Source organism: Agelaius phoeniceus, chromosome 31, assembly GCF_051311805.1.
Source record: "Agelaius phoeniceus isolate bAgePho1 chromosome 31, bAgePho1.hap1, whole genome shotgun sequence".
Lineage (NCBI taxonomy): Eukaryota > Metazoa > Chordata > Aves > Passeriformes > Icteridae > Agelaius > Agelaius phoeniceus.
Window position 1 is genome coordinate 325,977 of NC_135295.1, and position 14,108 is coordinate 340,084.

Genomic DNA, 14,108 nt, shown 5'->3' on the forward strand with positions numbered 1-14,108 from the left:
GGAGGGGACATTGGGGACCCCGTGGGGCACAGGGCACGGGGAGGGGACCCTGGGGCCGGTTTGTGGCCTGGGGCCAGCGCTCACTGAGCACGGTGAGGCGGGCGCGGCGCGAGCGCAGCGCGGCCTCGGTGGCCTGGCACTCGTAGACGGCGTCATCGGAGAGCTCGGCGTCGCGGATCTCCAGGTTGTACTGGCCCGAGTCCGCCGTGCCCACGATGCGGTACCGGGGCCAGGCTGCGGAGGGGACAGGGCAGGGTCAGCTGGGGACACCCTGGTCCTACAGGGACACCCCCATTCCACTGGGACACCCCAATCCCACGGGGACACCCCCATCCCATAGGGACAGCCCAATCTACAGGGACACCCTGATCCCATGATAAGACAAGGACACCTCGATCCCACAGGGACACCCCGGTCCTACAGGGACACCCCGGTCCCAGGCTGTGGGGACAGCCCTGGGAAGTCACACAGGGACACCCCCAGAGCCACCCCCCCATTCCCAGGTCCCCTTCAGCCCCTGCCCCATGGGTGACACCCCCAGGGCCACCCGTCCCCAGCCAGTGTCACCCCCAGGGCCACCATTCCCCAGCCAGTGTCACCCCCAGTGTCCCCTCGTCCCCAGGGCACCTTTCAGGCCCTGCCCCATGGGTGTCACCCCCAGGGCCACCCCTCCCGACCCGGGGTCACCCCCAGTGTCCCCCCGTCCCCAGGGCACCTTTCAGGCCCTGCCCCATGGGTGACACCCCCAGGGCCACCCCTCCCAACCCGGGGTCACCCCCAGTGTCCCCCCGTCCCCGGGGCACCTTTCAGGCCCTGCCCCATGCCCAGGGCCAGCCCGTCCTTGGTCCATTGCACGATGCCGGAGTAGTTGAGCACCACGCAGGACAGGACGATTCTCTGCCCGGCCACCACCGTCTGGTCCTCGGGCTCCTCCACGAAGCGCGTCTGCACCGCTGCGGCCACAGGGCCACGGTCACCACGGTCACCACGGGACACGGGGCCACGGTCACCATGGTCACCACGCAGCGCCCGGCACCGCGGCACAGCGTGCGCCGCCATCCCAGGATACCCCGAGATCCCCCCGAGATCCCCCCGAGATCCCCCCGAGATTCCCCTGAGATTCCCCTGAGATTCCCCTGAGATTCCCTGAGACGCCCCAGGATCCTCTTGAGATCCCCTGGGACCCCCCCGAGCTGCTCAGGGTCCCCTCAGGATCCCCCCAGCCCGGGCCCCGCCGCTCCCGTTCCCATTCCCGGCTGTTCGGGATCGATCCCGGCGTCACGCGGCCCGCGGGAATCGAGCGGGATGTGACGGGGACAGGGATGGGGACAGGGATGGGGACAGGGACAGGGACAGGGATGGGGACGGCTCGGGATGCGACCGTGACGGGGCAGCGCGACCCCCGCCTCTCCCGGCTCCAATCCCGCGGTTTTATTCTGGAATGCGGCACGGAACGGCACGGAACGGCACAGCCCGGGCTCCCCGCTCCTCTCCTTCTGAATCCTCAAAACCCACAGGCTCCTGCTTGTGATCCCGAAAATAAAACGCGCGGCGGGTCCAAACATTCCCCAAAATCCCCAGAAATGACCCCAAAATTCCCGTGTGGGGAATCCGCTCCTCCTCCCGGCATCCCAAGGATCCCTGGGAGCCCGGGATGGGGAATCCAGGGAACCCCGGGATGGGGAATCCAGGGATCCCCGGGATAAAACACCCCCAAATCCTCGGGATGGGGAATTCAGGGATCCCCGGGATAAAACACCCCCAAATCCCCGGGATCCCCGGGATCGCCCCGGGACGCGGCCCCGCCAGCCCCGCGCTCCTCCCGTGCGGGATTCTGGGGACAGCCCGGGGACCCCCGGTGCCACCCCCGGTGCCACCCCCGGTGCCACCCCCGGTGCCACCCCCGGTGCCAGCCCCGCCCCGAGGCCGCGGGGATTTTGGGGGAAGATGAAGGAAAAGAGGGATCGGGAGATCAAAGAGGGGAAGGTGCCGGGAGAGGGAGGGGGAGGAGGGAAAATCAGAGCGGGGAACGGGGGAGGGAGCGGCGGGGGGGACCCGCAGCCTCGGGCACCGGGGGGGACCGGGCTGGGACCGGGGTGGGACCGGGATAGAACCGGGATGGAACCGGGATAGAAACGGGATGGAACCGGGATAGAAACGGGATGGGACCGGGATAGAACCGGGATGGAACCGGGATGGAACCGGGATAGAAACGGGATGGGACTGGGATGGGACCGGGATGGAACCGGGATAGAAACGGGATGGGACCGGGATAGAAACGGGATGAGACCGGGCTGGGGCCGGGATGGGACCAGGCTGGAACTGGGCCGATGGGGATGGGCTGGATTTTGGGGGAGATCGAGGGGAAAACGGGCACGGGGATGGCCCCGGGATTTTGGGGAAACGGGCACCGGGATGGCCCCGGGATTTTGGGGGGAACGGGCGCTGGGATGGCCCCGGGATTTTGGGGAAACGGGCACTGGGATGGCCCCGGGATTTTGGGGAAAACGGGCACCGGGATGGCCCCGGGATTTTGGGGAAACGGGCACTGGGATGGTGCCGGCCCAGCCTGGAGTGGTTTGGGATTTGGCTGCCACCATCCCCGTGTCCCCACGCATTGTCCCCAACCCCGAAACACCCGCGCCGGGTCCCTGCAGTGCCAGCGCCACCCTCCCGGTGCCACCTCCCGGTGCCACCTCCCGGTGCCACCTCCCGGTGCCACCTCCCAGTGCCACCTCCCCGCAGCGGCAGCCACAGTGCCAGACCTGTCACCGCCGGCGGGGGCTGGTGGCGATTGTCACAGCCGGAGCCACCTCCCGCCACCTTCCCCGTCCCTCCTCCCCTGGCAGGGACCGGGCTGGGGCGGGGGGGAGGTGGCGGTGCCACCCCTGCGGCGGTGACACTGGGGGGGTGACACGGGGGTGGTGGCACGGAGGGGGTGGCAGGGCCCGGTTCGCTCCGAGGCGCCGCGGCGGGCGCGGGGGTGGCGGGGCCGGGGTGACACCGCGCCGAGGTGACAGCGGTGGCCGCGGGCGCAGGCACGAGGTGGCGCCTCGCTCGCTGCTGTGTCCCCTGCGCGTCGCCACCGTCCCCGGCCGCTCCTCCCCGCTGCCCGTGCCACGGGGCCGCCCCATTGTCACCGTGTCCCCTGTGACCCCCCCATTGTCACCGTGTCCCCTGTGACCCCCCCGTGTCACCGTGTCCCCTGTGACCCCCCCGTGTCACCGTGTCCCCTGTGACCCCCCCCGTGTCACCGTGTCCCCTGTGACCCCCCCGTGTCACCCTCCCGTGTGGCAGCACGTGCCTGTGCCCGCGGCAATGTCCCCGTGTCCCCACGGCAATGTCCCCAAACCGGGCAGAGCCAGGACCCTGCGAGAGCTCACCATGTCCTGGGCTGTCCCCATGTCCCTCTCGCTGTCCCTCTGTCCCCCCTTCTTCCTCATTTTTCCATTTTCTCCCCCTTTTTCCCCCGTTTTTCCAATTTTTCCCATTTTCTTTCCCCTTTTTTTCCCCCCAATTTTCCCCCTTCCCCCCCTTTTTTCACCAATTTCCCCCATTTTCCCCCTATTTTTGCCCCCATTTTCCCCTTTGCATTCCCCATTTCCCCCCATTTTTCTCCTTCCCCCCCATTTCCCACACTTTTCCCCCCATTTTCCCATTTTTCCTCATTTTCCCCCTTTTCTCCCCCATTTTTCCCTTTTTTTCCCCATTTCCCCCCTTTTCTCCCCCATTTCCCCCCCATTTTCCCCCTTTTCTCCCCCATTTCCCCCCTTTTTGCCCCATTTTTATCCTCTTTTCCCCCCTCTCCTTATTTCATCTCTCCCTCCTCCCCTTCCCTCTCCTCCCAAAGCCTTTCCCCTCTTCCCTTCTCTTGCCGAGTCGCTCGCTGCTATTTTTATGTGAAACAAATTTAAAAAAAAAAAAAAAAAAATTAAATAAATAAAAACCCACCCCAAAACAGGCGAGGAGGGAGGAGAGTTCTAAAAAAAAAAAAAAAAAATGAAATAATCAAAAAAATAAAAAAAATTAAATAAATAAAAACCAAACCCAAAACAGGCGAGGAGGGAGGAGAGTTCTAAAAAAAAATAAAAATGAAATAATAAATGCAAAGCTCTCGCCCAAAGGGTTGGGATTTTTCTTTCTGCGGGGAAGAAAAGAGGATTTGGGGTTTCTGGAGCGGAAAGGAGCGGCCAGGGCAGGTCCCGGGGTCGCTGCTGTCCCCTCTGTCCCCTCTGTCCCCTCTGTCCCCAGGGCTGGGGTGGCACCAGGGGCTGGGGACAGCGAGGGACCCGTGGGGTCCATGGGATTTATGGGATCCATGGGATCCATGGGATCAGTGGGATTTCTGGGATCCATGGGAATGGATGGGATGGGATGGGATGGGATGGGGTGGGATCCATGGGACCCATGGGATGGGATTTATGGGATCCATGGGATGGGATGGGGTGGGATCCATGGGATGGGATCAGTGGGATGGGATTTATGGGATCCATAGGATGGGATGAGCAGCACCCATGGGATGGGATTGATGGGGTTTGTGGGGTTTGTGGGGTTTATTGGGTTTGTGGGACCCATGGGATGGGATTGATGGGGTTTGTGGGGTTTGTGGGGTTTATTGGGTTTGTGGGACCCATGGGATGGGATTGATGGGGTTTATGGGGTTTGTGGGGTTTATGGGACCCAGGGGATGGGGAGGGGTCCTGAGCTGGAGACCCCACAAGTGCTGGGAATGTGGGGTCTCACCCTGCCTGGGAATTGGGATCCCATCCTGACAGGGATCAATCCTGTTTTCCCAGCAATCCCAGCCCCATTTCCCCGGCAATCCCAGCCCCATTTCCCCGGCAATCCCAGCCCCGTTTCCCGGCAATCCCAGCCCCATTTCCCCGGCAATCCCAGCCCCATTTCCCCGGCAATCCCAGCCCCATTTCCCCGGCAATCCCAGCCCCATTTCCCCAGCAATCCCAGCCCCATTTCCCCAGCAATCCCAGCCCCATTTCCCCGGCAATCCCAGCCCCATTTCCCCGGCAATCCCAGCCCCATTCCCCAGCAATCCCAGCCCCATTTCCCGAGCAATCCCAGCCCCATTTCCCCGGCAATCCCAGCCCCATTTCCCCGGGAATTCCAGCCCCATTTCCCGGCAATCCCAGCCCCATTTCCCCGGGAATCCCAGCCCCATTTTCCAGCCCAGCGCCGTTCCCGGCCGAGCCGAGCCGGGCCCTGCCCCATCCCTGCCCTGCTCCCGGAGCTATTTTGGGATTGGGAATTTGGGGCTCTGGGATGGGGAATTTGGGAATTTGGGCTCTGGGATCAGGAATGTGGGGCTCCGGGCTCTGGGATCGGGAATTTGGGGCTCTGGGATGGGGAATTTGGGGCTCTGGGATGGGGAATTTGTGGCTCTGGGCTCGGCCCAGCCCGGAGGGGACGCGGGGACAGCGCTCGGTCCCCAGGGGTGACCCCGAGATTCCCCCGGGATGGGGTTCCCGAAGCCCGGGTTTGGGATTCGGGGATGCCCGGAGAGCGTTCCCCACTCCCCTGGCCCCTTCCCAAAGATCCCGGCCCGGGACAATCCCGGGACAATCCTGGGACAATCCTGGGACAATCCCAGGACAATCCTGGGACAATCCTGGGACAATCCCGGGACAATCCCAGGACAATCCCCGCCCTCGGCTCTGGAAAAGCCGGAGCAGCTCCTGGAGGGGGGAATTGTGGGGTCCTGGGGGAATTGTGGGGTCACAGGGGGAGCTCTGGGGTCTGTGGGGTCACAGGGGGAGCTGTGGGGTCTGTGGGGTCACAGGGGGAGCTCTGGGGTCTGTGGGGTCCTGGGGGAGCTCTGGGGTCTCCCCATCCCGGTGTCCCCTCCGGTTCAATGTCCCCCCCTGTCCCCCCTGTCCCCCCCTGTCCCCCCCCGGTCCCTGTGTCCCCCCCGATGTCCCCAGCCCCACCCCCGGCCCCAATCCCGCTCTAATCCCGCAGTAATTAAACCCCAGCCCTCGTTAATTCCTCATTAATTGCGGCCCGGCCCCAAGCCCCGCACGGCGATGGCCCCGCCGAGAGCTGGCACTGCCACCACTACCACTGTCCCTGTGCTGGCACTGCCACCACTGCCACTGTCCCTGTGCCACTGTCCCTGTGCCACTGTCCCTGTCCTGGCACTGCCACCACTGCCACTGTCCCTGTGCCACTGCCACTGTCACCGTGTCACCATCCCTGTCCCTGCCATGCCACCGAGAGCCGGCACTGCCACCACTGTCACTGTCCCTGTCCTGGCACTGCCACCACTGCCACCATCCCTGTGCCACTGTCCCTGTGCCACTGTCCCTGTGCCACTGTCACCACTGCCACTGTCCCTGTCCTGGCACTGTGCCACTGTCCCTGTCCTGGCACTGCCACCACTGCCACTGTCCCTGTGCCACTGTCCCTGTGCCACTGCCACTGTCCCTGTCCTGGCACTGCCACCACTGCCACTGTCACTGTCCTGGCACTGCCACCACTGCCACTGTTCCTGTCCTGGTGTCCCCATCCCTGTCCTGGCACTGCCACTGTCACCGTGTCACCATCCCTGTCCCTGCCATGCCACCGAGAGCCGGCACTGCCACCACTGCCACTGTCACCGTGTGTGTCCCCATCCCTGTCCCTGGTGTCCCCGTGTCCCCGTCCTTGTCCCCGTCCCCATCTCTGTCCCCAAGGTGGTGGCAGTGGGGTGAGGGATGGGATCCCATGGGCACGGCCTCCCCCGGGACACTGAACGGCCGCGGATGGGGAAACTGAGGCACGGACGGGGAAACTGAGGCACAGGCGGGGGTTATTCCATGGGGAAACTGAGGCACGGATGGGGAAACTGAGGCACGGATGGGTTATTCCATGGGGAAACTGAGGCACGGATGGGGTTGGGGTTATTCCATAGGGAAACTGAGGCACAGAGCGGTTATTCCATGGGGAAACTGAGGCACGGATGGGTTGTTCCATAGGGAAACTGAGGCACAGGCGGGGGTTATTCCATGGGGAAACTGAGGCACGGCTGGGTTATTCCATGGGGAAACTGAGGCACGGATGGGTTATTCCATGGGGAAACTGAGGCACAGAGGGGCTGCTCCATAGGGAAACTGAGGCACAGGCGGGGGTTATTCCATGGGGAAACTGAGGCACGGATGGGTTATTCCATGGGGAAACTGAGGCACGGCTGGGGTTGGGGTTATTCCATGGGGAAACTGAGGCACAGAGGGGCTGTTCAATGGGGAAACTGAGGCACGGCTGGGTTATTCCATGGGGAAACTGAGGCACAGAGGGGTTATTCCATGGGGAAACTGAGGCACGGATGGGTTATTCCATGGGGAAACTGAGGCACAGAGGGGTTATTCCATGGGGAAACTGAGGCACAGAGGGGTTATTCCATGGGGAAACTGAGGCACGGCCGCTCCTGCTCCTCCCCGCGGGGCCGGGACGGGGGCGCCTCTCCCGGGGCCGTTCATTCCATTAATTAGCGATGTCTCATTAAGACATCTGCTAACGAGGCCGCAGCTCCGGGCGGGCGGGGGGAACCGTTCCAGCGCTTTCTTCCCATTTTTGAACATTTTTTCAATTTTTTATCATTTTTTCCCATTTTTGAACATTTTCCCCCCACTTTTTAACATTTCCCCCCCCATTTTTTAACATTTTTTTTCCTATTTTTTAACATTTTCTCCCCATTTCCCTCTCGTTAAATTCGGGATTTTTATTCCTTTTTTCTCCCCCCGAATTTTCCCAAAAAAAATCCTCCCCCCCCTCCACGGGCCCGAGCAAACACACAAAAGTCCTAATTAGACATTAATTAGACATTGTTCCTGCGCTAATTAATGAACGCCGCGCCAATCCGGGGGGGGGAAGGGGCGGATTGGGGGGGTCAGGGGGGGAATTTTGGGGGGCTCAGGGGGGGTTTGGGGGCTCTGATTTGGGGAGGGGTCCCTGGAGCCTTTGGGGGGCTCAGTCTGGGGGGTTCAGGGCGGTTTTTTGGGGGTCAGGGGGGTTTGGGGGCTCTGATTTGGGGAGGGGTCCCTGGGTCTATGGGGGGGGCTCAGTTTGGGGGGTCAGGGGGGGTCTGAGCTGGGGAGGGGTCCCTTAAGCCTTTTTGGGGCTCAGTTTGGGGGGAACAGGGCGGTTTTGGGGGCTCAGGGGGAGTTTTGGGGGCTCTGATTTGGGGAGGGGTCCCTGAAGCCTTTGGGGGGCTCAGTTTGGGGGGTTCAGAGCCATTTTTGGGGGCTCAGGGGGAGTTTTGGGGGCTCTGATTTGGGGAGGGGTCCCTGAAGCCTTTGGGGGTCTCAATTTGGGGGGGTTCAGAGCCGTTTTTGGGGGCTCTGATTTGGGGAGGGGTCCCTGAGGCTGTAGGGGGCTCAATTTGGGGGGTTCAGAGCCATTTTTGGGGGGCTCAAGGGGGTTTGGGGGGCTCTGATTTGGGGAGGGGTCCCTGGGTCTATGGGGGGCTCAATTTTGGGGGGTTCAGAGCCGTTTTTGGGGGCTCAGGGGGAGTTTGGGGGGCTCTGATTTGGGGAGGGGTCCCTGGGTCTATGGGGGGCTCAATTTTGGGGGGTTCAGAGCCGTTTTTGGGGGCTCAGGGGGAGTTTGGGGGGCTCTGATTTGGGGAGGGGTCCCTGGGTCTATGGGGGGCTCAATTTTAGGGGGTTCAGAGCCGTTTTTGGGGGCTCAGGGGGAGTTTTGGGGGCTCTGATTTGGGGAGGGGTCCCTGGGTCTATGGGGGGCTCAGTTTGGGGGTTCAGAGCCGTTTTTGGGGGTCAGGGGGGTTTTGGGGGGGTCAGGTCCGAGTTTTGGGGGGTTTGGGGGCTCTGATTTGGGGAGGGGTCCCTGGAGCCTTTGGGGGTCTCAATTTGGGGGGGTTCAGAGCCGTTTTTGGGGGCTCAGGGGGAGTTTTGGGGGCTCTGATTTGGGGAGGGGTCCCTGAAGCCTTTTTGGGGCTCAATTTTGGGGGGTCAGGTGGGATTTTGGGGGTCAGGGGGGTTTGGGGGGCTCTGATTTGGGGAGGGGTCCCTGGGTCTATGGGGGTCTCAATTTGGGGGTTCAGAGCCGTTTTTGGGGGCTCTGATTTGGGGAGGGGTCCCTGGGTCTATGGGGGGGCTCAATTTGGGGGTTCAGAGCCGTTTTTGGGGGGTTTTGATCCACCTGGGTCATCCCAGGAGTGAAATTCAGGAAGTTTGGGATTTTTCTGGGTTTTGGGGGGGGTTTTTTGGGGTAATCGGGATTTTCTTGGGGACATTCAGGGTTTGTTTTTTTGGGGGGGGTTTTGGATTTTTTGGGGAGGTTTGGGGTTTCCTTGGCGGGGGAGATTCCGGATTTTTTAGGGATGAGATTCCGGAATTTTTAGGGATGAGATTCTGGATTTTTTTTTAGGGTGGAATTTTTTTTTTTAGGGATTTTTTTAGGGTGGAATTCAGGATTTCTTTAGGGAGAATTCTGGACTTTTTGGGGGGAAGATTCTGGATTTTTTTAGGATGAGATTCTGGATTTTTTTAGGGAGGATTCTGCACTTTTTTGGGGGAAGATTCTGGATTTTTTTTGGAGATTTAGGGTTTTTTTGGGGGAAGATTCTGGATTTTTTTAGGATGAGATTCTGGATTTTTTTGGGGGAAGATTCGGGTCTTTTTTAGGGTGGAACTCAGGATTTTTAAGGGGGAATTATGGACTTTTTTGGGATGAGGCCCTGGACTTTTTTGGGGGGTGGGAATTCTGGGTTTTTGGGGGATATTCGGGGTTTTTTTGGGGGAGATTCGGGTTTTTTTGGGGTGTCCCGAGCGCTGCCGCTCCCGCTCCCCCCTGGCTGCGGTCGATGATCCCACACTCCTGGAATTTGAGGAATTTCCTGCCAAGGCTCCCTCTGGAAAGGCAAAAACGCCGAGGTTTTAACCCTGTGCTCCCCGGCCCGCCCGGGCTTCCGGGACTCGTTTCTGATTTTTGGATCTTTTCTGATTTTTTTGGGATAATTTCTCATTTTTTTGGGATAATTTCTGATTTTTTTTGGATCATTTCTGATTTTTTTGGGATAATTTCTGATTTTTTTTGGATAATTTCTGATTTTTGGATCATTTCTGATTTTTGGATCATTTCTGATTTTTTGGGGATCATTTCTGATTTTTTGGATCATTTCTGATTTTTGGATCATTTCTGATTTTTTTTGGATCATTTCTGATTTTTTGGGATCATTTCTGATTTTTTTTGGGACAATTTCTGATTTTTTTTGGATAATTTCTGATTTTTTTTGGGATCATTTCTGATTTTTTTGGGATAATTTCTGATTTTTTTTGGGATAATTTCTGATTTTTTTTGGACAATTTCTGATTTTTTTTAGATAATTTCTGATTTTTTTGGGATAATTTCTGATTTTTTTGGGATAATTTCTGATTTTTTTTTTGGATCATTTCTGATTTTTTTGGGATAATTTCTGATTTTTTTTGGGATAATTTCTGATTTTTTTTTGGGATAATTTCTGATTTTTTTGGGATCATTTCTGATTTTTTTGGATCATTTCTGATTTTCCCCCGATTTTTCCCCCGGGACGGGAATCGCTGCTTCCCACAGCACAAACCGAATTTCCGTGCCTCAGTTTCCCTCCCTGCTCCTCTCCTTGACCCCGAGGGTTCCACCCCTGCCCTAAATGCCCCTAAAAACCCCGAAACTGCCCCAAAAATCCCCCCAGAGCCGCCCGTCCCGAATTCCCTTTTTTTCCCATCTTGATTGAATCAAACCCGCTCGGAAATTTCTTTTCTTAAATAAAAATTTCACCAAAAGAGGGAAAAGAGGAGGAAAAAGGGGCCGGGAATTGTCCCCCCAAAAGTGGCCCCAGATCCGGGATGTTCCCAACTCCAGCCCCCAGGAGGGGAAAAAAGGGGGGAAAAATGGGAATTTCGGGCAAAATCCACGTTGGGAAGGGAGGGAAAAAGTGAAAAAGGGGAAAAATCCAACCGGGGAAGGGGAAAATGTGGAATTTTGGGGAAAATCCGCCTGAAGAAAGGGGGGGAAATGGGAATTTTGGGGGAAGTTCATGAGAAGAAAGGAGGAAAAAGGGAAATTTGGGAAAAATCCACGTGGGGAAAGGAGGAAAGTGTGGATTTGGGGGAAAATCCACCTGGAAAAAGGGGGAAATGTGGATTTTGGGGAAAATCCACCTGGAAAAAGGGGGGAAATGTGGATTTGGGGGAAAATCCACGTGGCTAAAGGGGGAAAATGTGGATTTTGGGGGGAAAATGTGGATTTTGGGGGGAAAATGTGGATTTTGGGGGGGGAAATGTGGATTTGGGTAAAACCCCACATGGCTAAAGGGGAAAAATGTAAATTTTGGGGGGAAAATGGGGATTCTGGGGGAAAAATGTGAATTTTGGGTGGGAAATGTGGATTTGGGTAAAGCCCCACGTGGCTAAAGGGGGAAAATGTGAATTCTGGGGGGAAAACGTGAATTTTGACGGAAAAAATGTGGGTTTTGAGGGGAAAATGTGAATTTTGGGGGGAAAATGTGGATTTTGGGGGGGAAATGTGGATTTTGACAGAAAAAATGTGGGTTTTGAGGGGAAAATGTGGATTTTGAGGGGAAAATGTGGATTTTGGTAAAACCCCACGTGGCTAAAGGGGGAAAATGTGGATTTTGGGGGGAAAATGTGAATTTTGAGGGAAAAATGTGAATTTTGAGGGGAAAATGTGAATTTGGGGGGGGAAATGTGGATTTTGGTAAAACCCCACGTGGCTAAAGGGGGAAAATGTGAATTCTGGGAGGAAAACGTGAATTTTGGGGGAAAACCGTGAATTTTGGGGGAAAACCCCCCTGGGCACGGCTCCCTCGGGACACCCCGAGGGTCTGGGGTGCTCCCGGTGCCGGAGCCTTCATCCCGCTCCTCCTCCTCCTCCTCTCCTCCTCCTCCCCCTCCCCGATTCCCCTTTAATTAAAAAAAAAAAAAAAAAAAAGAAGAAAGAAAAAAATTCAATTTTCCCCCCGTTCCCATGGCAACGCCTGCAGCCGCTCTCGCCTTGGAAATAAAAGTTGTTTTTTCCTTCCCCCCCCTCCTCCTCCTCCTCCTCCTCCTTTTCCTCCTTCCCTTCCCATTCCCATCCCAAACCCCCCCCCCCGGATTTTGATTTCCATTTGGATCATAATCCGCCCGTTGCCATGGCAACGCTGCCAGCCCTTTCTGTCCCAGCCCTTGCAGAAAAGGCCTCCTTCCCCTTTTCCCCTTTTCTTCCCTTTTCCCCCCCTTTCCTCCCCCCATTTCCCCCCATTTTTTTCCTTTTCCCCCCTTTTTTATCCTTTTTCCCATTTTCCCCCCTTTTCCCCCCCATTTTTCCCATTCTTCCCTCCCATCCCAGGGGTCCCGGTGTCACTTTTGGGGGTGGGGGCACAGGAGGGGCTGTGCCAGACCCTGGCGCCTCTGGGTGCACCCCGGAGACCCCAAATCCCAAAATCCCGAACCCCAAATCCCAAAATCCTGAACCCCAAATCCCAAAATCCTGAACCCCAAATCCCAAAATCCCAAACCCCAAATCCCAAAATCCTGAACCCCAAATCCCAAAATCCTGAACCCCAAATCCCAAAATCCTGAACCCCAATCCCTGATCCCAAATCCTCGATCCCAAATCTAAAATCTCAAATCCCAGATGCCAAATAAGAAACCCTAAATCTCAGATCCCAGATCCCAGATCCCAAATCCCCAAATCCTAAAATCCCAAAATCCCAAATCCCAGATCTCAAATCCCCAATCCCAGATCCCAAATCTCAAACCTCGAATCCCGAATCTGAAATCTAAAATCCCAAATCCAAACTCCAAAATCCCAGATCCCAAACCCCAACCCCAAACCCCTGATCCCAAATCCCAAAATCCCAAATCCCAAATCCCAAAATCCCAAATCTCACATCCCTGATCCCAAATCCTCAATCCTAAAACTGAAATCTAAAATCCCAAATCTCCAATCCCAAATCTCAAACCCCAAATCCCCGATCCCAGATCCCAAACCTCAAACCCCAAATCCCCGATCCCCAAAATCCCCAAATCCCAAACCCCGAATCCCGACCCTTTTCCCGCTGTTCCCCCTGGATCTGCCCCGGCTCCCATGGGGTCTCTGTGGGGCTGGGGGGATTTTGGGGTACTGTCCCCATGGGCGGATTTTGGGGGGGATTTTTGGGGGGGATTTTGGGGGTTCTGTCCCCCCCCCGTCCCCCCTTTTCCCGAGCCGGGTTTATGCAAATGAGCCGCGTGCCCGGGAAGAGCGCAATTAGCGCCGAGCGAGAGCCGGAGCGATTAATGAGGAGATAATGAAGGGAAGAGGAGCCGGGGGGGGGGGAGAACGGCGGGAAATGGTGGGGAGGGGGCGGAACTGCCGAGAAACCCCAAAATCACCGAGAAACCCCAAAATCACCGAGAAACCCCAAAATCACCGAGAAACCCCGCGAGAATTCCCGAGAATCCCCGAGAACTACCAAGAATTCCCGAGAATTGCCGAAAATCCCCGAGAAGTCCCGAGAATTCCCGAGAATTGCCGAGAATCGCCGAAAATGGCCGAGAATGGCCGAGAATTCCCGATAATTCCCGAGAATCGCCGAAAATTGCCGAAAATTCCCGAGAATCGCCGAAAATTGCCGAAAATTACCGGAAATGGCCGAGAATCGCCGAAAATCACCGAAAATCACTGAAAGTTCCCGAGAATTCCCGAGAATTGCCGAAAATCCCCGAGATGTGCCGAGAATCCCCAAGAATTGCTGATAATCCCCGATAATTCTCAAAAATACCCCCAAATCCACGAAAATTCCCAATAACTGCCCATAATTCAGGATACTAATTCCCAAAAATTCCCCAAAATTCCCAATAATTCCTGATAATTCCCAAAAATCCATGATAATTCCTGAAAATTCCCCAAAATCCATGATAATTCCTGAGAATTCCCAATAATTCCTGATAATTCCTAAAAACTCGGATATTAATTCCCGATAATTCCCGTAAATTCCCAATAATTCTCAAAAATTCCCAAAAAAATCCCGAAAATTCCCCCAAACTGCTGAAAGTCCCCGAGAATTCCCGAAGCCCAACCCCAGCTGGGCATTCCCAGGGTCTGCCCAGGTGGGCAAAACTCGGGATTAAATC

The 14,108-nt window shown here is 56.9% G+C and overlaps 1 protein-coding gene across 2 annotated transcripts in view; it reads right to left on the minus strand.

The window, feature by feature from the left end:
- Positions 1 to 14,108, minus strand: part of KIRREL1 (kirre like nephrin family adhesion molecule 1) — a 31,982-nt gene that overhangs the window by 13,307 nt on the left and 4,567 nt on the right. For both annotated transcript variants that reach the window (XR_013185688.1, XM_054653206.2), the window contains exons 2-3: positions 804 to 953; positions 85 to 234 (exon numbers count right to left, since the gene is read on the minus strand). Coding sequence is in view for 1 of the 2 variants with exons in the window: in XM_054653206.2 (XP_054509181.2) it covers positions 85 to 234; positions 804 to 953 (300 nt within the window). In the remaining variant the exon portion in view is untranslated. The remainder of the gene's footprint in view (positions 1 to 84; positions 235 to 803; positions 954 to 14,108) is intronic.